Raw genomic sequence first — 27,985 nt, forward strand, 5'->3', positions numbered from 1 at the left:
TTGGTAACAAAAAAAAAAAAAAAAAATCACCCAGCGACATAATCCAAATGGTACCGATGCAAATTATAGTATGGTACCAAGAAAAAACACGATATCCACTCACCGACACTGAGTGGGGCCGGCGGGTGGGTTGTGTGAATGCACAGATGGCCACTCAAAGAACATCAGTTACAGGTAAGCAACCTGCTTTTCTTCGTCGTGGCCTCTGTGCATCACACATATGGGTGATTCGCAAGCTTACCAGACTCGGCGGAGGGAGGTATCATCATCGAAGAACGGATGAGAGAACAGCTCTACCAAAAGAGCAATCCCGTCCATCAAGCCGATAGTGCTTGGTGAAAGTACATGGACCAGCCCAGATCGCAGCTCTGCAGATGTCTTGCAACGGAACCCCTGCGGCAAAAGCGGACGAGGTCGCTACTGCTCGTGTAGAATGGCCAGTTGGAGAGACAGGTAAGTCTATTTTCGATAGCTGATAAGCCAGGACAATAGTCTGGGTGATCCAGTTAGAGAGTCTCTGAGATGATATTGGTGATCCCTTTTTTTGCTCGGAGTATTTAACAAAAAGTCTATTAGTAGTACGAAAAGATTCAGTGCGGGATCTGTAGAAGGCCAAGCAGCGGCGAACATCAAGCGTGTGTAAAGCATGTTCTATCAGGGTCGACGGCGACGGAAAGAAAGCCGGTAGAACGATATCCTGATTCAGGTGGAACAATGTGGCCACCTTGGGTAAAAAGGAGAAATCCATCCAAAGGACAACTTTTTCCTTATGGAAGTTCAAAAATGGTGGGTCTATGCAGAGAGCACAGAGCTCGCTAGCTCTTCGTGCTGATGCAACCGCTACTAGAAAGGCAGTTTTCCATGACACCAGGCGTAAGTCCGCAGTTGCTAAAGGCTCGAACGGTGGTTTGGTAAGCGCTTGGAGTACTACAGAAAGACTCCACATTGGCATGGCAGGGCGAATAGACAGATGTAAATTTTGTAGTCCCTTAATGAGTGCCGAACCAGCGGTTGTGAGAAGACTGATAACCCGTGTATAGTGCCACGATAATGGGATATAGCGGCTGCATAAACTTTGATGGATGACAGTTTAAGTCCCTCATGATGCAAATGTAAAAGAAATTGTAAGATATTGGTGACTGAAGCCGTTGCAGGGGAGAACGAATGGCACTCCGCAAAAGAGGAGAATCTTCTCCATTTAGCCGTATAGGAACGACGAGTGGACGGTCTTAATGCAGATTCTATAATCGCCTGAATTTCTCTGTAGATAGGCATCGGTATCGTGATATTCGCTGTCGAATTCGAAGTTGGGGCTGCATATACCGTGTGGAGTGAGGTCACCCGTAGCGTGAGGTGTCCCCGGTACCAACTCGGTGACGTGAATCAGGTGATTCGCCATGCCGTCAGCTTCAGAGAGAATATATCCGGATGGCGGATCGCTCCTCCTTGTTGTGTTAACAAGTGTGGGAGAGTTGGTACATTCTTCTGGACGTTCTTCTGGACAGCAGCAAGAGAGTGGTAAACCATGGTTGTCTTGGCCACCACGGAGTCACTAGTGTCCCCGTGGCCCTGTCCTGGGCTATTTTTGTCACCACTCTCGTCAGAAGTGGGATTGGAGGAAACGTATAAAAAGTCATGTTGCTCCAAGGGACCATGAGAGCATCTCCAATTGATCCCGGCCCGACGCCCGCTCTGGAACAGTAAAGGGCACACAGGCTGTTCTGTCACGTGGCAAACAAGTCCACATCCGGATAACCCCACAGGCGGAAGAGTCCCTCGCAAAGTTGTTTGTCCAACTCCCATTCGTGGGTTGTCGACATCTGTCTGCTTAATGTATCTGCTTCGACGTTATCGGTTCCAGCCAGGTGAACCGCCATAAGCGTGATGTTCCTCGGTATGCACCAGTCCCAAATGTCCATCGATAAGCATGCTAAGGCTGGAGATTTTGTGCCCCCCTGCTTGTTGATGTAGAAAACTGCCACTATATTGTCTGATGCAATTTGGACAATTTGATGGCATAACACAGTCTCGAAAGCCTTGAGGGTGTTGAAAATCGCCAGAAGTTCCAGGAAGTTGATGTGTTTCCTCGCCTCTTGTCGGTTCCAAGTACCTTGGACCCGAAGTCCCGAACATGCCGCACCCCATCCCAGGAGGGATACGTCGGTGTACAGAGTCGTCATTGGCTGAGGTGGTCAAAACGGGGTGCCAATTGACAGGTTGTCTGTGATGGTCCACCACGTTAAAGTGTGAAGGACTGCATGCGGGATCTGAATCTGCTTGGTGGCAGGATCTTGTTGCGGTTGAAAAACAGCGTTGAAGAACAGTTGAATGGGTTGCATACGTAACCTGGCATACGGGACAATGGCAATAGCAGCAGCCATATGCCCCAGTAGTCGCTGAACGGACAAGGCTGGAACCGTTCCGTGTAATCGAATCCGATGGATATGGCTGCATAAAGCATTCTGATGTTTCGGTGGGAGGAAAGCTTTTTCCCATGTCGAGTCGAGTTGTGTCCTTGTTCGGATTGCGAGACGATCAGCCAGTCGTCTAAGTATGGGTAAACTTGTACTCCGCGAGTCCGCAAGTGTGCGCATACTGGTGCCATACACTTTGTAAAGACTCCAGGGGCTGTGGCCAAGCCAAAGGGTAGGACGTTAAACTCGAACAGGTCGGATCTGACAGTAAAACGTAGAAAGCGTCTGTGTGAAGGATGTATGGAAATATGAAAATAAGCATCCTTCAAATCCAGTGAGGCGAACCAATCCTCTCTTTTCAATAACAGAAGAATGTTCTGTAAAGTGGTCATCCGGAACTTCCTTGGTTTGATGTACTTGTTAAGAGTTCATAAGTCCAGGACTGGATGGAGACCACCGTCCCTTTTCGGGACCGTAAAATATCTGGAATAGAATCCATGCAATCCTTCTGAGCAGGACAATTTTCGAATCGCTCCCTTGTGAAGCAGCTGTGAGACTTCATTGTGTAGCACCGATGAAGAAGGTGTGAAGCGAATCGGGCTCGAAGGAGGGATAACATCGAATTCTATTCTATATCCGAACGAGATGATAGATAACACCCACTTATCAGATGTAATGGACTCCCAAATGGGGAGTCGGCCCTGGAGCTGGTCCCCAAAAGGGAGAAGGGAAGGTGGTGCTGGAATAGAGAGGATGGTTCACGCAAGCCATCAACGTGGGCGTTTATCGGTATCGAATCGCCTACGGTCTTGAGGAAAAACGCTGTTGTGCTTGCTGCCTCTGACGCTGCCGTTGTTGGTATTGTTGGGTTCGAGGGTAGTTTTGCTGGTGTGGATAATATGGTTGATTCCGATAGAACGACCGGGGCCACTGCCACGTATGTTTTTGCGGGAGCTCCATGCGGCATGCAGTTAGGCGTGATTCATGAATCGCCTTTAATTTTCGGTCAGTCTTCTGGTGGAACAGACCGGTACCATCAAAAGACTTTTCTTCGATTCTGCGCTTCATCTCATCGGGGAAATAACAATTGCGCAGCCATGCATGTCGCCGTAGCGAGATGGCGTTGACGAGGGCCCTTGAATCGGTGTCTACATGGTGACGAGCGGTAGACAGCTGTTGTACCGCCACCTGCATCGCCTCCTTAATAAAAACCCTGGCAAGATCCGCTTGGTGGTCCGGAAGGAAGGAAGTGACGTTATCCAGTTTCTGCATGATAAAGTACTGGTAACGTGCCAGTGTCGCTTCGTAGTTCGATATGCGCACGCCGAGTCCAGAGGCCGCATAGACTCAGCGCGCAAGCATATCGATTTTCTTCCCTTCCTTGTCTCAAGGAGCGGTATGTCCCCTGGACTCCCTGCCCTGGGAGGATTCAACCACAAGAGAGTTCGGTTTTGGGTGACGGAGCAGGAAGGGAATGTCATCGTCCCGAACGCTATACATAGCCTCATATCTGTGGGAGGTCGCTTGTGGTTGGGCCGGTTGGGCCCAGAGTTGGACCATAGCCTGTTGCAGTGTAGTTATAAGCGGCAGAGCTATGGATGCGGACTGCTCTCCCCGAACGACGTCATAGAAGCAATCTGTCGAAGGGCCTGGCTGTTGATGGGCTTCGATTTCAAGTGAACGAACCAAGCGGGACATGAGCTCTGTGAACGAGACATGAGGTTCGTCGGGTGAAGCAGGCCCTTGATATGCGACAGCCACATCAGGGGATGTGGAGTCGACCTCCGAGTCCTCAGAGTCTTCCACGTAGTGTGGCCGGTCGTCGTTTGAGGAGGAGGAGGTTTCAGGGGAGGCTGGGCGCCTCGTCTCCATATGCCTGGAGGTGGATGGCACATCCCTCAGGACCGATGGTGATCTCTGCTCACAAGGGAAATAGGGATATGGCTGGTACCCACCCCAGCCATGGGGAGCACCATATCCTGGAATCAACCAACTTTCATCTCAACGCTCGGATGAACGGCTGCGACCTCTAGGAGGTAATGGTGAGGCCACATGAGATTCAGTTGGTGGCATGGGTGTTGGTGAGCGTTCCCTTGGCGGGGAGTCTCTGATTTCGCCATCAGAGATGGACTCCCGAAGTGGCTCCTCCTGTTACTGGGGAGGCACGCTCTCAGGCCGAGTGGTTGGCCTGGGGGATCCTGGTGGTGTCACCTGCATAACGAGTTGCAGGGCCAGTACCGACCCCCTCGGGTGGGTGGTGGCCGTCGGTACCGAGAAGCCCAATGAACCTGAGCCTCGTTGTTTTGGGCGGTCAGGTTTCTTGCTCTTGCGAGCGGGCTTATCCACCTTTTCCTTCCTCAACTTCTTATGGGTGGAAGTTTTATCCAGACTGGTATGCTTGCACTTCTCCCATTTCTTAGTCAGGAGAGAAGGCAGCGACTGAGCCCCCATAGAAGTGGCGCCCTTGTCCGAAGGATGCTGAGGAGGGTCGGCAGAGGTCAAGGAAGGATGCTTCGCCGAAGCGCTCACGGTGGAGGAGGAGCGCTGAGGAGGCGCGGACGAAGAGGAAGCAGGCCGTAGGAGCAGTTGGTCAGACTGCATTAATGCCTGATCCCATAGGAGCTTTCTGAGACGATTCTCCCTATTTTTCCACGCCTGCTTGGTAAACGCCAAGCAATGACCACACTTGTCGGTCCTATGCCCCTCGCCGAGGCAGAGGAGGCATAGATCATGTGGATCGGCTGGCGACATTTTAGATCCACATTCAATACATTTGCGGAATGCCGCCCGCTGCGCCATTGCGGAAAAATGAAGAAAAGAGGACAGTATAGAGAGTAAGATAATATTTTTTTGTTTTGTTTTTTTATATAGAGAGAAAGAATTCAAGAAGAAAACGGACAGAATCGGGGAGAAGAACAAACTTGGAGTAAGAGAAGTTTAAACTTTTTGAGAAAAACCAACGAAGAGGCACAGATCTATAGCGAGAGATGAATAGGCACGAGGCACAGTGAACGGCGGTCGCAAAGACTGAGCAAAATGGCGGACACTCCACTCTATTTATACCACAAAGGGGGAGGGGAGCAGAGTTTTCCCGCCAAAAACCGTTAGCTTTCTTATCTTCCGGCCTAGGCACTGAGCAGGCGCAGCAACCTCATATGTGTGATGCACAGAGGCCACGATGAAGAACAGCTTCACACATTACATTTGTTTCTAAGTTGCACTGAGGAGCAATTTATGCACATGGTGCATAGTGATCAATCATTCTTACTTGTTAGGGCATGTAACCCCTAGCTGTTTTTGAAGCCCAAATCCCAGAATCCCTGGCAATGCCATGTTGATTGGGACTGATGGGAGCTGAAGTTGATCATCTGGAGGGTTACACATCTTCCACAAATTTTCCACAAGGCAAAACCTATTTTCTTACATGAGGTTACTTCAGTGTGGTAAGCTGGCAATGAATTCACCTTAGAAGTTGTCAAACAAAACACAACACTCATGGTCCTTTACTCTGGCAATTTTGTTCAAGTCAGTTGAAGAAGATGGCTTAGTGCCACAGTAATTCTGTCATATACACTATTATTCGGAAACTGCACTTCACCCTTTTTGCACTGTAACTTACTTGCAAATAAAGTTTGCAAGCTAAATGATACAGACCAATGACCTGTAAGAGACCACTGTAATGCGAAGTTCAACAGTACTCAAGAGTTTCACTACTTTATTGAGTGTCTTAATTCTTTACAATGAAAGGAGCTATTTCTAAGTGCACATTCCTTTGTGTATATGACTCAAATTCCTCCGGCTGATGAACCAGGTGTGAACAACAAATCTGTTAGTGTACACACCAGTATCTTAATCAGCACACCAGCTTTTCATCAACTCTCAACCCAACCCTAACCCTAACCCTAACCCTAACCTTCTTCTAGAACCAATTAAGTAGCTGAATGAAGCAAAGGAGCTTACTCTCCTTAAAGCCCCTTAATACCAAGTTAGGGGTTGTTTGCTTTTGTTTTTTAAATCAGGTTTGAAATTTTAGCCAGATTCAGATCAGCAAGTATGCCAAGCACGTCCAGACATGCATGAGGCAGGTGTGAGGAGGAGGCCTGACCGTGATCTGCTTCAGTCATTATCCCTTGCGCCTCAGTGGAATATCCTTTTGGAAGACCCCCAGCTCTCAGCAGCAGCTCTGCAGGAAGTTCCAGCAGGTTTGTTTGGGTGCTGCAAAAGTTGAAAATTATACCAGATGTGCTACTTTATCCAGAGATCCACAGCCATTAGTTTGGATCATTAGCCAGCCATTATTTCAGGGTGATCACTAACCAATCATCCAAGTTCCCCAGTGTACTCAGAGGAACTGAGAGAAGGCAGGCCTTTCCATGCTTGCATTGGTTTACGCATTTCCTCCTCATAAGAAGAGATTTCTGCTCTTCTTTACCTTCTCCAGATGGTAAAGCACAAACTGCAGTCCCAGGAAATGGATCTGCGTACTGCCTGTCACCACCCTGGCAATCTAACAAGTGGATTTAGGGATGCCAAATTTTATGGCTGAATTGTCTTTTTACCCTCTGGAATACCTTTCTTCACATCTAATATTTTATGTTTGCTAATCTCTAGATTTTTATTCTTTAATTGAAAACGCAATCCTGTACCCGAACTCATAAATGGCATTCTTTCATTCTTTTATCATTCAGTTGCTAGGAGAATAAGTAACAAACATATTAGGAGTTCTCTCTCCCTAATGTCCTTTTGGCCATTAGTACACATGAAATTCCGGTGCTTTGAACTCTCTTCTGGTGCTAGTAATGGTCATTTTCAGGAAAGATACTGGGTGCACAACTCATTGTTACACTACCCCTGATGGGCCCAACAGATGATCAGGCATATCGTGGGTAGGCTATCCCAGTGCTGCCATGTCAAACTCTGCAGCTGCCCCCAAGTCTCACTTGAGCACTTTGGGGGCGGCTGCAGTGGTTCAGCCAGTTGCAACCCAGCAAGGAGATTTTGCCCCTCTCGCCAAGCGGCTCTAAAGCTTTGTCTTCACTCTGGATGAGTCGTGCCACCTGGGTTCGGATGACACAAGAACAAAGCAAGCCCTACTACAAGCCACAGGTTGTCAGGGGAACTTCTAGGCCAAGGTTAGGCCACCCTAACGAAGTCATCATTAGGGTGGTTGTTTGCACAAGCCAATCATCAACTAGATTTGGCCTCAGCTCCAAGGAGGACAGTGACTGATGATGATTCAACCAGGCCAAGGACTGTAAATGGCAGGAGAAAAAACACAACCAACAATAATTGCCTGAATGGAGCCACCCAGACAGTGTGATCACTTTTAAGACCTTGAAACTAAATCACTCCTCTGCCAATTTCACATTTACCATCTGAGGATGAATAACTATGGACACTGGACCCAAGCCAGGAAGGGAAAGGTGAAAGAAAGTGCTTGCTAGAAGGCCTTGCATTTGGCTAGCCGAAGCCACTGTGCTGCCAAATAAATGCCCCAGTGGCACAGAAGCATCTCAGTGTGACTTGCTTTTAAGTGAGTATGTATCACAGGATCTCTAAAAATGGGACACAGATGGAATAGTATAATGGAAAAGGGGGTGTTTCTGCTGTATCCCCCGGGACCTTTGCTTCTCACAGCTTCTTTTTAAAAAAAAGTTCTATGAAGACTTAGACAGAATTCTTGGAATGGTAAGAATCAGCCATCTGACTTTAAAATACATTAAAGAGCTCAAACTCTCTCAATCTACAATTACAATATTCTTTTATGGTTGATTCCAGGCTTCCCCACCCTGGTGCCCAAGTAGGCTGGGGTATGCTGGGATTTGTATTCCAACAAATCTAGGCGGCTTCCTTCTAGAAGGGATCATGTTGGGGAAGGTGGTCTCATCTGCACAATACCAGCCGGTATTCATTTGCTTGTTGACAGCTGCTCCACTTACCGAGTTATGTGGCACACTGATGGGCCCAAACTGCCATTCAGGAATGGCAGAGCTCTTAACTTAGAGGAGCTTTGAGTGTGAATTAGCAAGCTGCAAAAGCCAAGGCTAGACTGATGGTTCTCAGAGTGTGAGGGAATCCAGCCCTCTGGCAGGAGAGTCACCATCTTCTCTATTCTAGAGAGTTGTTCTGGGATAATGGAACTTGCTGCGTAAAATACCTGGGTTAGACAAAACAGGACTTCCATCTAAAGTGACCGAGAGTGAAACTTCCATTAAGTTCAGACAGATTTAGGAATTATGAAGTCACACTTGGAACTCTGGCAGAAGCAGCAGCACTGTCTTAATAATTAGGGAGGCATTCTTTGGAACAGAGATTTTGAAACTTTAATACAGAACTTTGGCAATGAAATAAAAAATGATCACACCCGTCTCAAATGGATAGCATATGCAGCCACCATTTTCCAGTCCTGGTGGGCAGGAAATGAAATAAGCCTTCTTTTCCGGTCTGGCAGGTACAGGCATTTATGAGATCTAAACTACACATTGTACACTCGGCTGACTACCACTTCTCCTTTGAGTCCCTGCACTCTTTCTGAAAAGTGGCCACTGATGCTGCAGCCTGGAGTACAAGAGCAGTATGTAGGGAGAGAGGAGAGACAGGAGGGGATTTCAGACCCTTTCCCTTCCAGCATTTTTTCCACCAAGAATTGTTACTCCCTTTTCTCCTAGATTAAGAGGCTTGAGGAAGGGATGCTCTGTTTCAAGGGTGGGCAGACAGAAGATGCTCAGCTCTTTTGGATTTCCAACTTCCATCAGTCTCTGCTAGTATAGGAAATGGACAGGAAAACTGAAAGCTGAAGCCCAAACTATCTGGAAAGTTAAGTAATGGAGCCACCCAGCCACAGTGATGCCTTTTAAGAACCTGAAACTGAATCCAATGCTCTGCTAAACTCTTACTTGATCAATTATGGGTGTTATAGCCAAGTCAGAAAGAGAAAAATAGAAAAAGCCCTTTCTAGAGGGCCTTACACTTAGCTAGCTGGAACCACTGTGGTGCCAAAGAAATATCCAAATGGCATGGAAGCACCCAAGCGGTACTTCTGCTTTCATCTCCCACCCCGCTCTGTTTTATTGTGTACTTGGGAATCTGCCTTCTGCCAGGTCACACTCTTCATCCATGTAGCTTTACAGCATCGATTCTCTCTGCAGTCTCAGACAGGGACATGAGTATGGAGCTTTCTGCATGCAAAGTTATGGTCACCTCTCCTGATTTTTTAAACAGGGAATGTCCAACGTTCTGATGAATGTCAAGACTGCATCAGAGTGCTGAAAATCCCAGACACATTCTACGCATGTCTGAACACTCAGTAATATGCTGGTTTACATTGACAGCTACCTAACAATGATTGCCAGCATGTTCTAATGTCATATATCCAAAACAGGGGGAGGGACATGCCCTTTGTGTACCTGCACACAGTTTTATCTAGGATTTTCAACTTTCACAGTTGAGTATTGACACTAACCACATTTTGAACAAGCAGAAATACAACACAGAGGCAGAATGACTGAGCTACCTGGTTAGGCTGGAAGGGCAGAAGCCTTCTGTGGCGGCCATTCCAACTGTCATACAAAGGCCTGTCTCATCTCTTGAAACCCTAAGTCACCCTTACGAGGTGAGACATCCAACACTTCTTCATTACCAATGTACTAATTACTTATACCTAGGGATGTACCGAAGCTGTGAAGAACCTGAGCCTCTAGCATTCATGGATCTCTTCTCATGCTCAGCTCTGTCTTAGAAGGCAAGCCAAGCCAAGCCAAGTGCAAGTCCAAATCGCTTGTGGAACAAAGGCTGCATAACCGGCAGCAGCCTCAGTTCAAGTGCCACATAAATGCAATGTGCAATCACCAGGACCTTGGACTCACAGCAGTGCCAAAGTGGGCCAGCGTCCAGGGAGCCAAGCCCAAGGAGCCCAATGGGTTCCCACTCCCAAATAGTTTCCTCACACATCCCTAACTGTAACAACGATGTGAAGCAGAGGTCAGGAACATGTGGCCTCCTGATGTTTTTGTGTAGTTCCCATCAGCCCTAGTGAGCATAATCCCTACAGACCAACAACATCTGGAGGACCACACATTCCCTGCCTTTGCTATAAAGCCTCCATTTATAATAGCATTAAAAAGGCAGGCTCAAGGCATTTCCCCACCAATTTAAAGCCTGAAAGCATAATGGAGAAGGAGAAGAGAATCTTAACTTTTCAGCCTTTGTATCATCTCCATAAGGTCTTCATCTTCTCCCCTTCTGGCAGATACAAGGGATACAACACTGATTTACAGTGCAATCCAAATGCATAGCTACTTAAAATAAGTCCCATTGAGTTCAACAGAACTTAGTCCCAGGTAAGTGGGTATAGGACTGCAGCCTTAGCTTTTTTCAAACTTTCCACAGAAAGTACTCAGCATCACCTTACTGCCACCCTGCAGTTAGAAGATTAGCCTGCCTTGGAATCAATGCTGTTGCTAAGACTTTGCACCACTGGGCCAGTGTCACCAAAAGACATCAAATGAGGACCTAAGAGCAGCCATACTGGATCAGGCCAATGGTCTACCGAGTCCAGCGGGTTTGCTGACCAGCTGCCTGTGGAAACCCACAAACAAGACATGAGTGCAACAACACCCTTATGTCCATTTGATCATTTTTGTGGGAAAAAACCTTCTTTGACCCCTTCTGTTAATTCTTTAGGCCATAAATGGATTTATAAGGCACTCCAGGGGAGCATGCTATTTCTTACCTGATAATCCTGAGTTAAAGACAACGGTAGGGGAGGCTGTTCCTGGAAGAGGTGGTGCTGAAGGTGGGGGTGGGGGCGGGACAGGGGGAGCCGGGACTGGATCTGTGGCTGGACCAGGAAGAGGCGGCGGTGGCGGCGGTGGGGGTGGAGGTGGTGGCAGGGGAGGAGGCATGGGTGCTGTCACAGGACCATTTTGCACTGTGGAAATGAAAAAGAAACAAGGCATTTGAAAGGACTCAGCCAAAACAAAAAGAAGTTTCACGGCTGGAACTCTTCAGCCAAGGTATGACTGTCACCCAGACTGCGTTTGTCAGCTCATAAATCGAAAGTAAGCCATGGCAGCTGTCATGGGGTTCTGCATGGCTTGTTCACCACAGCACCAAGTGGCCCTGGCTGGGGTTGGAGGACACAACCTGTCCTGCTGCCAAGGGTGATTCCGCCCATTCCTCGGGAGCTTGACAGGCGTGTGGCATGGGTGGGACAGGTCGCTGTCACTTACTTCCACTCTCTAAGCCAGGCCATGCCAAAGATTTGCTCTGAACTAAGGACAATCAACATGGTGGTCTTGTCTTCAGGTTACCAAGTACCAAGCCATTATAGGCATCTTAATGGGACACTAGTGGCCTTGAAAAAACATTCTGGCTTTGCATTGCCTATGAATTTGGCCCATAACTTCTTATGGAGAGACGACGAGGGACCGCAATTAAGCTCCTCAGGGCTAGGACATGTGTCCCTTTTTGTACTTCTGCTATTTTTGAAATATACCTTGTTCACAGCAGTAACAACAAGGAAGAAATTGGTTATTAGACGGATGTCCCCATGGGTTTTAAAGGATCTAACCTTCGGGTGATTGTGTCCAGGGTGAGACTATGAAGTTTTTTTTTTAATCAATCAAAGCACATAAACAAATCCTCACTAATTTCCTAAAGGAAGTGAGAGGGATGGCAAATAGAAGATGAGCCGCCTTGGTGGCTGCCCCCAACCCCATCTTTGGAATGGGCCTCCTAAAGAAGTCTGCCAGGTGCCAACACTACTTTCATTTTGCTGCCAGGTGAAGACTGACTGTTTTTGTAGGCATTTTGAAATCTGATTTTAACAACTGGTTGTTTTAAGATCTCTTGCAGTACCAACCGTTTTTTTAAAAGTAGGAATTGTGATGTTTTGGCTTATATTTTAACATTGTACACCACTTAGAGAGCCCTGTCAAGTTAGTCAGTGGCTTATAAATTTATAAACAAACCAACCAACCAACCAACCATGGTATTCTGCCTTTAAATGGTCCTGTTTCTCACCTGTTTCCAATTCTGCATCTGACAGTGGCAAGGGGGGTGGCGGAGGTGGTAGTGGAACTGAAGATGTAGTGCCTGAAACAGAACCTCCACAAGTGCCCACTGCCGCTTCTGACCCTGAGGACAAAGTCCCAGAAGCAACCCCAACGGGAAGAATGTTGATATCGCCATCTCCTTTCTTCTGGATTTTAATGGAACCTTGTTTCTCCAGTTCATGAATCTTTTTCTCCAGTGTAGACTGTCTCTGGATGGCTTCCTCCTTTTCTTTCACCATTTTTCTCAGAGTGTGAACTTGTGTATTGGCATCTTTGTAAATTTCCTGCAAAACACCCCACAGATAAAATTGATTTGAAACTGAATACCTCGTTTCCTTTCCAGATCAGAAAGGACTTCACCAGCCAATTGCCTGGAGCATCTGACATTTCTCAACAGCTACTAATGCAGCCTGGCCGATGGAATGACATCACACCAGTCCTCCGTCAACTGCACTGTCTGCCAGTGACGTCCAGTCCTATTTCAAAGTTCTTGCTCTTACATGTAAAGCCCTAAATGGCCTGGGGCCAGATTATTTGAAGCGGTGCTTTGTCTCATATGTTCCTACCTGACCCTTAAAATCATCTGCAGAGGTCCTTCTCAGGAAACCCCCCAAAGAAGTAATGGAGGTAGCAACCAAGAGAAGCAGTGGCACCCCAGCTCTGGAACATGTTTCTGAGAGGAGTTCCTGGCACAATCTCCAACATCTTTTTAGCGCCAGGTGAAAACTATTAAAATAACTGGAGAATAAAATGGTTAAGCCTATGTGGGGTTTTTTGCTGAGCCAGTTTTAAAAATTGTATATTGATTGCTGCTCTGTCTGGGGGGGTAAAATTATTAGATCTCTTGACCTATAGTTGTTCTCTGTCATACTGTATTTGGGTATTTTCTGAATTGTATTTATTATTTTAATATTTGTAAACTGCCCAGAGAGCCCACAGGCTATGAGGCAGCATATAAATGTAATAATAAATACCTAAATAAAGCACCACCAGTGTGCAAATTCAAACAGCTACAAATTCCACTACATGGAAATAAAAACAGAACTTATTAAAAAAAATAAGCTGATGCTTTTTTTTTCTCTGAGGATTTATTCCTCCCAGCTACTGGATAAAACTCCCCATTTGCCTTCTAGCAACTTTAAGCTTCGCACAGCATCTAAATATACCTCCTGCTTGGTTAATATTAAGACTACCTACTTCTGTTTTCCACCAGTGGAACAGCCTTACTGGGTTGCCCAGGGTGGAAAGAGTGCTGCATTAACAGCTAAAGACTATTATTTTTATTTAAAATAAATAAATTTTAAACCAGGAGAATAATCTGCACTTGAAACCTTACATCTATCAGCACTGCATCACCTGGCACAGACCAGTCAGCAAGTCTGCACCACCACCCCGCCCGCTTCCCCTGCTATGACGCTTGACCAAACAGATTGACTGTTTCTTGTCAGCCTTCCCTCTCTCCATCCAACTTGCTTTTTGCAACTTCTTTCCTCATCTGCAGTTCTTGAAAGCTTTCCTAATTTTTGTAAGCTGGTTTAGTCAAGGCATTGCACTGTATGAAATCGGGAATACGGAAAACTGCAGCTGAGATCTCCTACCCACACACTTCTGAAAACACCTGAATTTCCCTGATTTCTTTCTAACTGCAGCTCCTCATTCTGCATCAAAGCTTGCGGGATCAAAGGGAAACAGCTTGTCAGCAATCACTGAAAGCTCCATTCGGAATAAGAATCCACAGAAGTCCCATTGCACAAAGAAATCTATGTACGGCCTTTGAATTACAGCTGAAAAGAAGAAAATGATACACTATTTGGGTATTCAGAATCTCTGCAGAACCAACACTCTAGTCCACTCCCCTCCTCAAAGCCTTTCCATCTCCCTGAACTCTTGGAGGGTGACGGAAGAAAAATGCCCTCCCTCTATCAGTGAAGGGACACTACATGACGAGGAACCCTGATTGTCTGTTAAGAGTTCCTTCATCTTGTTTGTTGATTCCATGAGGATCCTGAACACTCAAATAAGGCTATTTACGTACTTGTGTCCTGCATATATTACCTGTTTCAAAATGCTATGTAGAATTGCTTGCAGAAAGAAATAAAGCAGTTTTTCAATCCGTTTCCTGTACGGATTGTGAATGCACACTTCAAACATACACAACCTCTGCATTCTTGAATATAAAGTTGAACTATAGTCAACAATGCATGCTAAATTAAATCTAACAGATTGCACTTTTTGGAAGTTGACATACTTGTGAATAACATACACCATCTGCCCTTGGGACACTTACTCGGACAACATCCAGTTCTTTGTTTCTCTGCATGAGCTGCTTTTCCAATTCCACAATCTTTGCCATAGCCTCATTTTCTGTATCTTGAAGTTTTTCTGATAACTGGACATGCCAAGAAAGGGGATTAGTTGATGAGAGATTACACACATTAATAAAAGTCCCAAAAGATGTAAATATACATGAAATTCTGGAGAGTTGATTATCTGTTTTCACTGGGCGTGAAGGCAATAGAACCAAGTCTGACAGCAGGGGAGAGATAATTTCTTAATGAAAGATATTCTATGTAACGGTGCCCCCAACCCATGAAATGGAGAATAAAGAGCTGGTGCATGAGCCACTCCAAGGCACCAAGTACAAATCCCGTGTTTCTTGAAAAATAATTAGATTAGTTGCATATATCAGTGAAGAGTTTAAGAAAGAGGCAGACAAGCCGGAAAGAGGTCAGAGGAGAGCAACTACTTGGTGGTGGAGCAAAGAAGATGGTAAGATTTAACACCACCACCACCCTGTCACTGCCTGCTGCTTCTAGAACAGGGGCCTCAAACTCGCGGCCCGCGGGCCACTTGCTGGGAGGGGAGGGGCACAGGGGAGGGGCCCTGTGGCCTTCAAAGCGCAGGCGGCGCCCGGGCCGGCCTCCGGGAGCGACACGGGATGAGCGGCCCACCACCGCCGCGGTGGTGGAATACTTGATGCGGCCCAGCCTCACCCAGACTGCCCCCAGGTAAGTTGAGTTTGAGACCCCTGTTCTAGAATGTGGTCAGGATTGCGGCTGAGATACATCTACTAGGCAAATAGGCTTGCTAGGAAGAAGGGTTCTACATTTAATGGTGGCCTAAAATAACTGTACATAAGCATAACAAAAATAGTAGATGCAATAGTGAAGCTTTATATTAACATAATACTTTGTTAATATATTTATGTTGGAAATATCTAAAAGACCAGGTCCTTTGCCAAATTTAATAACCATACATAATCTTTTTTATTTTATGGAGGAAGCTTGATAGTTTGGTACCGAATTTGGGTGAATAGTTTACAAACAAGTGAAATGTAACCTCAGGTGCTTTGTAGCCACTGCAAATCATATTTTTCCAATTTAAAATTCTTGCTTTTAATTTGGAGTAGCAGTAGGAGGGACAGTAGGGCTGCACATTGGCCACACTATTAAGTTTGTTGGATGACAGAGACAGGGGCTTTTCAGTGATGGCACTATATTCAGGAATTATTTGGTCTTGCCTGTATCTGCCTTGAAGTGGACATTAAAAATAGGGGTGAACCCAACATTTCACCCAGGTGAATGCCATGGGACTTCAAGTTCTTTCTGAGGGTCCAAGGTACTCCTGAAATTGAGGGGGACAACAAACTTTTGCATGTATCCACTTTGGAAATGGAGCTGCATAATAGTTACCATGGCACGGTACTGAAAAGCGATGGCCACTCCAGAAGCATTTGTGGCCCCATTTCCAAAGTCTTGGCAGCTGGTGTTCGGCTGAGCCAAGCATTTGTCAACAGATAAAATAAGTAAAAATAATGCAGGCCCCAGACAACCTCAGTGACAACCTCACAACCTCCTTCCCCAACATCTCAAGAATTTTAACTGCAGTTAAACTTCCATTATGTCAGAATCAAGAAATTATAGTTAATGCCTTCCAAACAAGCTAGGATATGAAGAAAGGGTTTACAGTAGCCTTCTGCTCTCAGCCATTACCTATAGTTTTAAACTATAAACTATCATTTTCTATAGTCTGCATACAACTGGAAACTAGGCTTAACCATGGCTTTTAGGTTTGCTTTGTTGCTCATACAAGAGCCAAAGCAGCAGCAGCAGCAAAGAGACTACAGGAACATACATGAAACATGCATGTTATGGATTATTAATTCAGGATCTGAGTATGTAAATCAGGCTTATGTAATAATAAAATCTGCAGCCAGTCTCACTCCATAATTGATAAGATTAACTGAGATCATTTTACAGGACAGAAAAGTGAAATATAAATACTGCACAGGTGACTATGTTCCTCTGAAAGAGTCATGCACAACACCCTTGAGCCTTTATTTCTGGAAAATGAAATTCCAGAAAGATTCCAGAAAGATTCTTAATGCTGATAATTTTTTTAAAATGCACCAATCACGGTGCTCCACTCTGGCTCTGCTTTGAAAACACTGTATATCTTGAGAGCAACAGAGATTTCTGTGTGTACTTTCATGGTATGAAAGATTGATCTGCTGAATTTGTGTGTGTGTGTGTGTGTGTATGGAATATGCAATTTATATGCAAATTAATTCCCCAGCACCACCACAAATAGAACAGAGTCCTTGGTGAAACTATTCTCCCAAGTGGCTCCATCTGGAATTGGGAATTACATTCTCCCGAGCTATTTGAATCAATACCCTGATCAAAGTACAAGAGGACCACCCACATGGGAGATGAATATGGCTAGTTTCTTTCTACATATATAAAAAGGAATGGTCAGATCCATGGCTCTAGATCAGCCCTGGATGAAGCTGCCCAAAGGCACTTGCAGAGACTATGCCTTGAAAAGACATGACTCACAATTCTAAACCAATCTGAACGTTAAACATGGACCCGATGAGAAAGTATTTTCTAACCATATGACTTACCTAAGCTGTTTAATCATTTGTATGGAATCAATAACCATATAGCTTTTAAAAACTGCATTCTAATTTTGAAACTGGTTATATTACTTAATAATTAATGGAAAAAATTACTGAGATGGTGAAATAGTAATCAGATTTTGTGACAGCAAAAACTCAACCAGCCTCTGCAGCAAGCTTCACGAGCTGCTTAGTAGGCAGTAAGAACATAAGGTGAGCTCTGGTGAATCAGAGCAAAGGTCCACCAGTCCAGCTTCAGTTTCTGCCAGCAGCCTCAAACAAGGCCCAAGGGCAACAGCAAGCATGTTCCCGCATCTGTATGCTGCTGCCTGCAGATAATTTTTTCCAGCTATGCGCTGGTTTGGGAAAAGAACAATCAGAACAAGAGGTTTCAGTCCCAGTTTAATTTTTGCAGTGAGTAAATGTATAACAGAATCACTTAAACTGGTTGTGTTTTAAACAGGCATTTGCCCTTGTTCTCAGTAATATTAGAACAGCTATTTAAAGGTGTTTTGCAGGCAGTTCAATTATGCTGTTCCTGCTCAGATAAAAGCATGTGTTTTGAACAAAACCAAATTCTGGGAGCTGAACAACATACTGAGCGTTCCCCAAACACTGTATAGGAAATTAGGAGCCACAAGGTTAGCAGGAGCAAGGGGATAGCAGCAAAGCTGTCCTATTCTGCTGATGGATACATTTCATTGGCAGGGAGACTAGCTGGATACTACAGATGAACCCAGTTGGCATGATCAAAAAGCTCATATTGGGTTGTTTCAAGCCATGGTGGGCTGTGGTGTGCGTTGGTGTCGCTCTAATAGCTGGTCATGCTGTGTGAACCTTGGCACTGTGCATCATACCCCAACAAAAGACCATGCTTATGCGAGGGTTGCTTAGCTCTCAGATTTGCACCATCAGACAAACTGCAGCCAGGTCTTAAATATTCAAAATGGCTGTATGCACATGCTGCAGCCCACCTAGTAAGCAGCCATTCCTGGACGGCTCAGTCATGTGCACCAGCCCATTCAATGAAGTGCAAATCCATTATCTGGGTAACACAGTTCTTCTTCTACACCGGAGGGCCTACTGTTTCTTGTTAGCAGTAAATGCTGTGCTAGTAGCTACAGAAATGTAAGGGATCCATTTACGAGTGGGACTCCATCAGATTCCCTGGGCATGGCTTCCTGGGCTCTGGTCCACTCTGCAGGTGGCCCCGAGTCCAAGTGCCTGGTGAGCCTATCACAGGCACTTGCCAGGAACCGAGCCTCATGCACTGCACAGGTTACATCCATCTTACATGCCCACTGCCATCATCACCAGCTATGCAAGATGGTGAGAAAGGTGGGTTGCCAGAAATGGCACCTGGTGCAACTGACCACAGTGCTCCTTTCCACATCCTGCAGCTGCTCTTCGGGTGGCTGCACCTGATGGAGAAGGTTGCCAGTTGGGGGTCTGCAAGCATTCACAGATTTCCTCTTGGCTTGGCTTGCTTTGCAGGACCAGGCCAAGCACAAGAGCAAGCCCACAGATGCTACAGGGACAGTTTCAAAGGGGATTGTCCCAAGCCTACTAGCAGCAACAGTTCACAGCTGCTGCTTAACATCCTGAGCAGGTGGTCCATATAAAGCCTTCCCTTTGACAGAACTAGCACCTTCCTTAATCCAACTCAAGCTTCAGAATATCCTCTCTCTCAATTTGAAAGCGTCAGTGTGATACTAACATGAGATATATTTTCTTCCAGTTCTTCCACTCTTTCCAAGGCAGCATTCTTTGTCTCAGCATCTTCAAGTAAAGCTCCCACATCGAACACATTATCAAGATACGCTTGAATCTGCACCTGGAGCTTATCACTTTCTGTATGTTTCAGCTTCTGAAAGACCAAAGAGAGGGACAGAAAGGAACATGAATGACTTTGGCACCAATGAAGTCAGGGTTGCCACCATTGCTGCTAATATACTTTAAAAATTGTGCTATGGTTACATATATTAAATTGAGATGAGTGTTCCCATGGCCCTGAAAGATACATATACAAATACAAAAAAGAGCACTGGATTCTACCATTGCTCTACATGCTCTACCATTGTACATCTCAGAGGAGGTGATTCCTGGATTCTCTGGTCAGAGGAAAGAAATGTGACCCTAGAGCATGAGACAGGAGTCCAAAGAAAACTGCTAAGACCACTTACTGCTAAGACCACTTCTCCCTAAGCTAATGCCCTGCAAACTGTTTGGAGTTTTAACTCCCATCATCCTCAGTTAATGGTCAGAAATGTTTGAAGTTTTAATCCTAAACATCTGTAGGTTGATTCTGAAAAGCACCCATCTTCTTCCCCTACTACTAAGAATGAAAATATTTCTTGCACACCTGTCAGGAATTTGCTGGCACTAATACATGTAAGCTTTTCTGCCCTACTTCTCCAGCTTCATGCTTTAAATTTATTATTGGAAAGGTTTAACAGGAAAACAGAATTTTTGTTGGGAGTTCAACTACTCTTTATGGTTTTTGGCCATGTCCCATTGCAGAATATATTCAGAGGCACTTCTCATACATTCTGTCATGAATATTTATGTTCTATACAATACATTCCTCCTGAAGCTACAGTCCTGCAGCAAGACTATTGTTTATGTTATAAAAAAACAAACAATGATTAACTCTTTCGAGTTATTTGCATCCAACTCAAGACAGATTGCATTCAAGACAATCTGCCCCCAAGCACTGGCCTCAGGAAGTTCAGTTCAACAAGCAAAGCATTCTTCTGCTATTGGGAACACTGCAACACAAGGGTTCTCAAAACTCATTATAAGAAACCTCGTGTAAGCCAAAGGAATATAACTGATCAAGAGTAACTAAAGCTCTCAAAAGTAACTAAGATTCCAGTCTCATTCACCAAAATCTGGTGCTGGCCTGAAAACAACAGAATGCTTCATTACAAGATAGGAAATACTTGGTACTACCAAAGAGTGGGATCTTGGAGTTGTTGTAGAACACAAGTTTAATATGAGTCATCAATGTGAAGTTGCTGCAAAAAAGGGCAAATAACTATTTTAGGCTGCATTAATAGAAACATCACTTCCAAATCCTATGAAGTACTCATTCCCTTTACTCAGCAATGGTTAGGCCTCATATGGAGTACTGTGTCCAGTTCTAGATACCAGTTTAAGAGGCAGACAAGCTGGAAAGGGTTCAGAGGAGGGCAGCAAGGATGATCCAGGGACTGGAAATAAAGCCCTGTGAAGAGAGATATAAGAACTGGCCATTTTTGGCCTCAGGAAGAAAAGACCAAAAGAGATACGATAGCACTCTACAAGTACCTGAAAGACTGTCACAAAGAGGAAGGACAGGTCTCTTCTCGATCATCCCAGAGTGTATAGGACATGGATTAATAGCCTCAAGTTCCAGGAAGTCAGATTCCAGCTAACTATTAGGAATATCTTCCTGATTGTTAGAGCAGTACAACAATGGAACCAATTAGCTAAGAAGGTTGTCCCTTCCATTTGAGAGACATTCCAAATGCAACTGGGCAACCATCTGAGAGGGATGGTTTAACTTGGAGTCCTGCAGTGAGCATGGGACTGGACCCAATGGCCCTCTGGCCCCTTCCAACTCTACTGTTCTGTATGATTCTGTGATCTGCTTTAGCCTGAATGCCAAATTTCTAAGAAGCTCTCAGGGCTGTTTTCCAGGCAAGAAGGACAGAAGGGAAAAAAAACCAAAATCACCACCATATTTTCATTTAAAAATCATCCAACTACTCTGTACATGGCTGGACATTTGCGCAAAGCCTGGATTATGTGTTGCACATGACAAACAGACTGTTCAAATGATTTACACTTTTGTAGGTCATGGCTCCACTTCCCTTAGGCAGGTTTGCTGTGATTAACACAAAACCAGTCATTTTGATAAAGAATTCAGACATCCTATTTTGAATTCATCACACCTCGCCATCAACATTTCAATGGGTAATGCAGGATTCCAATCCATATTCTCAGTAGGAATGGAACCAAGCACCTCCATCTCTTGGCTATCACATCTTTAAGGAAGGGCTACAGCTGATAGGCAGAACCCATGTTCTCCATGAATGAGATACATGTTCAACCCTTAGTACTAATAAGGAAGATGTGAAATCCTGGAAAGCCACATCAAGTCAATATAGACCAGGGAAAGAGAACTTTGTGTTCCTCCAGATTTTGTGAGACACCAGCATGCATCAGTCCCAGGCAGCATGCAAAACCGGGTTATCGGGAGTTGTAGCCTAGCAACATCTGGTGGGCCAGGGTTACTCGTCCTAATGTATACATATTGAGCTAAATGGACCAGCCAGGCAGGAAAAGGAATGGAGAACAACATTCTGAATAAAAACTTAGGAATGTTCTAGCAACATTGGTTTGGAAGATGTCAAGTGAGCATCTGAAGTTACTTCTTCCTCTTGACTGCAGTTTCTCATTTACACCCATGTCATCATTCGTTCATTCTCTTTACAGTTGTGGTTAAATTTCTGCTGCCAAGAAGGCAGGCGCATATTATGATTCCTGTGACAACCACAGGAATACAGAATGAATAAAATCCTCGAAGCCTACACAGCTGTAGTCCGAGCAGCGTGGCACTCACTCCTTGCTCAAAAGGATCAGCAGAAATGATGGGGGTGGGAGGAAAGAGAAGCAGCTGCCAGAACTCTTGAAACAGATCCAGCTGCCTCAGCAGCAAGCCCAGGGTAGCAGAGGCAAACACGGCATCAGCATTTTGTTGAAGCAAAGACCATCACAGCAGAAGTATGCACAGTATATGGTTTCATTGACTTCTCTTGGTGCAGTAACTGGATGGCCACTATATATAAAAAGCAGAATATGAGGAGTAGCCTTCCTCCAAATTTGTGACCCACTTGCAGCAAGGGACTGCAGCAATCAAAGTCCACCAAATGATGAACAAGGAATGAAGTCACATGTTTGTACATGGTGAAAGGCTGCAGGAAGGCTATGTCCATTCTGAAGAAGACGTGGCTCAGGCAGTAAAGGAATGGCTGATTTGTGGGACTAGAGAAGCTACACAGCTTAGTCAGCATTAAGGATTCCCTTTAAGATGTCACATTGCAAAAGAAATGTTGACACGAGGGGCACCTACTGAATTAAAAGGTATAATCCCACATGCAGAAAAGGCCCTTGAGAGAGGAGAGTTGAAAGTTAGAAACTCAATTCCTCCTATGCAATACTCATATGGGGTGAAGACTGCATAATGATCTGACCACATTCATTTTTGGCTCATTTAAAAATATGCTTTTGTTTAATTACAGACAGTATTTGGCAACTGTTTAAAAAACTAAGTAACAAAGTAAAACAACCCCCCCTCCCAATTCAGGAAAGAAGAAGAGCTCTTGCTAGCACTGAAGGTGACAACTGATTCACTGCATAATCCCATCCAAATATGAAACTCAAATGTCACAACTGAGCCCATGCTTGGGAAGCAACGGTGAGTCAAAACAAGCTGTACTCACATCAAGATATTCATCCAGGCCTAGCTTTGTAAATTCGTACTGGAGGTGAACTCTGAAATTCATGTCTTCTACTGAGTGAACCACTATGTTGATGAACTGCATACATGCCACCTGAAAAACAAGAAGCACCCGAAAATGTAACCTGAGAAGCAACAACGATCTGCCCTTTATCATGCACAGGAATGAATTAGGAGAGACATGGGTATGGACATGATCCTACCTAAATCTCAGGCTTAAGGCTGAGAATCAGGAAGGGGAAAGAACCGACAGCAAATGTAATCATATGGCTGTGGCGGATAAGAAGGCTACCTGATCCAGAGGTGGTGGGTCAGTCCGCTTTCTTTCTTACGACAGACCTTTAAACTTTCTGTTTAGCCTAGAAGTCCTGGCTACAAATTTGAAACCTGGCTGATACAAACCAGTGTAGAAAGAAAAATGATTTGGACAGCATAAATAGTTGCTCTCATGAGGATAAATCATCACTTTCATGCCACTCATGCATATATTCAAGGAGCTGGAGCTGTATGGTTTACTGAAGCAAAATATCTGGATTATTTTAAATAGCACTTAGCTCGCCAGCGCAACAACATTCTGTCTGCAAAATCTTCTGTATATCAGGAAAATATGCTATTTTTGGGAAAATATGCTACTACATACTTAGTACTATTGTTCTACGGCTATCCCATGGCACTGCTCAAGTTTCAGGGTGCTTTGTGACTAAACTTTTCCTGGGTCATGGCATGGAACTTTATGAGGGGTGGGGGCAGACAACATTATCTTCCCTTTGTAATTCTCCTGTGTTTTCCCACTGCTTTCCTGGCCAGAAACATACCTGTTACAGAAGGAAAAAAATGAAAAGCTGTGCCGGACCTTTTCACAGCTAGCACTAGCAGCCCTGAGAGAGCACCATGGAGCCTTCCTTGCTGACCTTTTCTCTCATTTCCAAACAAATACATTGTCTGTTCTGCTAATGAACTATTGGCAAACGTCAGAAGCCAAAAATGATTCAAGAATGCAAGGAGGCTCAGGAATCCCTCAAGCAAAGCCTCCATAGATTTGGGCCTTCTCTGACCAAGCCAGTTCCATTCCCAACCTCCTGAAAGTACGTGTCACAAGCTGTTTCTATACTCATGAAGATCTAGTTGAAACCAGATGGCAGTCTAAGTATGTCATTTGTCAAACCATGTGCCATTAATTCTCAGTTGCTGCTTCTGCATAATTATTCTATTTCTAATCATTGGAGAAAAGGGGAGGGAGATAGAAACAATCCAAAGATAGATATTTGAAGTAATGAGACATCCTCACTTCCCAGATGCACTGTAGAAGCGGATATCAGTGGCCTTTAAAGAGCAGGGCTTGTTTAAAAAAAAAAATCTGTAATTTTGCAAAAGGTTGGCACTTGGTACAACTTCAAGGGATGCTGGAATTTAGTCTCCAGCCTGCCTCAGTCACCTGGAATGAGGGTACAGCTACGTCTAATTTAAGTGTTTAATTCTCATTAACCTCTGTCTTCCAAAAAGTCCTGGCAAAAGATGTAGCAAGAGAGTTCCGCTAGACTAGTAAATGGCTAGAGCAACTCAACTTTACCTCATAATATACTGTCTTTGCCTGAACCAGTTGTGTTTGCCTGCCTACTGCTACATGTATATGGGAAGAGGAGGAGACTTTTTTGTTTTGGATTCTGCTGCTAGTGTGCATGGCTAAACAAGTAAGCAATTGTTTATTTAGTGCCTCGACCACTTTTGTTGTTTCAAAAACCAGATTTGGATGCAAATTGGGGTTTGTTGTTGGTTTACAAGTCTTCGATCGTTTGGAAGCAACAAGCCAGGATTCCTGGTTCAGGCGACATACTAAAGGGTTTTTCTAATTATATGTTGTGCCATAGGAGTAGGATATAAGGACTATCCGAAACAATTATACAAACAGAACCGTACAGAGATTTAACTGTAGAATATGGATACTACTGCAATAACACCAATCTTGGGCACTGAAAATCCTACAAGGCTGATAAAACAAGAGGGAGTGGCATAGACAGTGTTTTATACATGCAGAAAACAAAGTTAGTAAAGTAAATGACATTCTGTGCCTCTGGGCACTTCAGTTCTAGAACCTGAGCTTTCCCAAAAGAATTAGCTGTAGATTCAAGGGAGGCAAAAGTTCTTCACACAACCCATAAGTGACTTCTGAAATTTTCAGTCAACAAGCTAGTGATGGCCACTAGTTTTAGACAAATTCACAGGAAACACAAGAGCCAGTGTGGTGTAGTGGTTAAGAGCATGGGACTGGGACTCAGACGATCAGGGTTCTAGTCCCCGCTCAGCCATGGAGCCAACTGGGTGACTTTGGGCCAGTCACAGATTCTCAGCCCAACCTACCTCACAGGGTTGTTGTTGTGGGGATAAGATGGAGGAGGACATATAAGCTGCCTTAAGCCCTTTGTAGGAAAAAGGCAGGATATAAATAAATAAATAAAAATGGCTCAGTGGCTTATGTCTATGATAACCAAATGGAACCTCCATTTCCAGAAGCAGCATGCTGCCAAATGACCATTTTTGGGAAAATATAGAAACGGGGGCAGGAAAGGCAGGAGACAGTGCCTTCATGTCTTGGATGTAGACTTTCCAGAAGCACCTGGCTGGTTCTTGTGGAATTGGATGATGGACAATGTATGAACCCTAGTACTTCTTCTTAATTTGCATGCCAGCTGATTTTCAGCTCACTCTTCTAAGAGGGAATGCCTGCATTGGTATGCCTCACTTTCTGCTCTGGAATCTTGCAGAAGGGAGTAAACTTTACTCCCTTACCCATAGTCAGTACAGAAAATGGAAGAGGATGCTAAGAGGCAGGAGCCATGGCTTAGTGGTGAGACATCTGCGCTGCATGCAGAAGATTCCAAGTTCAGTCCCTGGCATTTCCAGGAGGGATGGAAAAACTGGTGCCTGAAACTGTAGACAGCTGCTGCCAGTCAGAGTAGATAGTACAGGAAAGATAAACCCATGGCCTGACTCAGTACGAGACAGCTTCTTATGTTCCAATGTATCTTGCTCCCTTGGCTTCCCCATCCCACAGTGATGAGGAGGAGGAAGTGCTGCAGCCATACACTAATCCAGCTTTCCCCAGCCGGTGCCTCCAGAGTCACTGAACTACAACACTCATAAGCCCCATAATTATGGGATATGTAGTCTAACACTCCTAGCTGGAAGACTGCTCTAAACCCATCCATAATACTAACACCTAGCGCTTATAGAATAGAAATTTAATGGGTGAGTTTGATAGTTAAAGCTGTCCTGTTACACAAATAGATGGACTCCCTTTCCATACCAGAACAAAATTTTTGTGTAATTGTTTTTTGTATATTTTCCTCTCTCAGTAAAAGGAATGTGGAATCAGGCAACAATTAAGTACAAATGAACTGGAACCTGTTAAAAATGGAAGTGCTAATTTTATCTACAGAGCAGGAAGAGGAACAGCTGTGATGTCACTTCCCCACAGATGCTCCAATTCATGAAGCACACACAAGGAGCTATAGACTCCAGATACTTATTCTGCCTTCCCTGAACTAACACTTTCTTTTGCTTTAAAATAAACATTCCTAGACCTATTCTGGAGAAATCTCACTAATATTTTAGGGTTTTTTCCAAATTAGTTGCTTTCAAAAATGGCTATCAGTTGTGGCAAATTCTTTGACTGCTTATGAAGCTATTACTGCTTCTGTTTGCATTTTCTGCTCAACAGCTACTGTGTTCAGGTCAGTAGGGGAGCTCTTGAGAGAATGAAGAATAGGGGAATCTGAACTCAACTAGTCATCCTAAAAGTGCCACATAAATTGGTACAAAACCTACTTTCTCTAAGCATGAAGGAAACTAAGAAATTGTAAGCATGGGAGTCATAAATTGCTCCCAATGTGTCTTGTTTGTGTATGTATTAACTGGATTAGGTTTTGCATTGGCCGAGAAATATACTAGATTTTGTAATCTAGTACAGCACTAAATACCATTAACATAGTAGCTATAGAAGATTAACAACTTTCGAATGGTAAGTCTAAAGAGACAAATGTTTAGCAATGTGCCACATTTCGCCCATAGCACATGTCCCTTGATGCTACCAGGCACAGTGGAGTAACCCCTAGTTTTTGTAGCCTTCTACAGTTCTCAAATGGACTTTTTTGTAAGATTTTCCTTTTGGGCACATTTGTTCAAAGCCCTGAAATGAGAGTCAGTCTTATTAGCTGGAACCACAGATTTGGATTTGAAGAACTCCTCGTGGGATGGGACTTTCTCACCCCAAAAGTCTTTCCCCAAAAGTGCTAGTCCCAAGACCTGACAGTCCCCCATGAAGGGCATGAGATGCGGTGCAGCAATGGAAGGAGAAGTTACCTACTTATAAGTGAACTATATCCTTAAAATAAAGTAATAAAAATAATCCAAAGTCATGAGTGGGGAAAAAAAAGATGGCAAGTACACCATGATAGAGAGTATGGTATCTTAAGTTCATTACAGTTACCATGAAATCGATATTGTTATCTTCATTTCGAAAATGTTCCATCAACTTCTCAAACCGCTGTTTTTCACCACAAACCTGGGAAAAAATGCAGAATGTTTTATTATGCATCTGTACACTAGAGGGAGTACAAAAAACATCACTGAAAAGCTTTGAGCTGGAAATGCGCAGAATTAGTTGGAATGAGGAGCAGCTTCACACATGCTAACCATTTAGCGGTGCATGAATGAGCACAGGCAAGCTTCGAGCTCGCATGCCCCCTGCTCTGTTCCTCCTCCAGCACGGCCAGAGGTCTTGGAAGCTTCACATTTCATTTTCAATGAACTTTGCTTTGTTACATCATTCAGAACTAAGAATCATAGCACTGCTTAGGACAGACAAACCAACAGCAAGCTGTGGTTTCTGCTAATGAGCAGGTGGCAAACCTATGGTATGGAAGCTCACTCCTCTGGCTAAGCCACTCAATGTGTATTAGCCTGAACTGAATTAACAGGGTGGTTGTGATCATATCCCAGGCATCTTCATGTGGGAATCCATCTTTCCTCCTTGTCCTGGCCCCCTGCTTTTGCAGCTTCCCTCCCTTTCTCAGTGCTTTTCAACTATCCACTAAGAAATTGGATCGTTACCACT

General features: G+C 44.6%; 1 protein-coding gene across 14 annotated transcripts in view; it reads right to left on the reverse strand.

Annotated features, from left to right (window-relative positions):
- The window catches only part of FMNL2 (formin like 2), a 279,853-nt gene that overhangs the window by 27,734 nt on the left and 224,134 nt on the right, over positions 1–27,985 (reverse strand). For all 14 annotated transcript variants that reach the window (XR_006413533.1, XM_044418182.1, XM_044418181.1 and 11 more), the window contains 6 exons: positions 27,359–27,433; positions 22,856–22,966; positions 19,087–19,236; positions 14,757–14,858; positions 12,438–12,753; positions 11,146–11,343 (listed from right to left, as the gene is read on the reverse strand). Coding sequence is in view for 13 of the 14 variants with exons in the window: in XM_044418182.1 (XP_044274117.1) it covers positions 11,146–11,343; positions 12,438–12,753; positions 14,757–14,858; positions 19,087–19,236; positions 22,856–22,966; positions 27,359–27,433 (952 nt within the window). In the remaining variant the exon portion in view is untranslated. The remainder of the gene's footprint in view (positions 1–11,145; positions 11,344–12,437; positions 12,754–14,756; positions 14,859–19,086; positions 19,237–22,855; positions 22,967–27,358; positions 27,434–27,985) is intronic.

The sequence above is a fragment of the Varanus komodoensis genome, unplaced genomic scaffold, assembly GCF_004798865.1.
Source record: "Varanus komodoensis strain SLA01 unplaced genomic scaffold, ASM479886v1 scaffold9, whole genome shotgun sequence".
Taxonomy (NCBI): domain Eukaryota; kingdom Metazoa; phylum Chordata; class Lepidosauria; order Squamata; family Varanidae; genus Varanus; species Varanus komodoensis.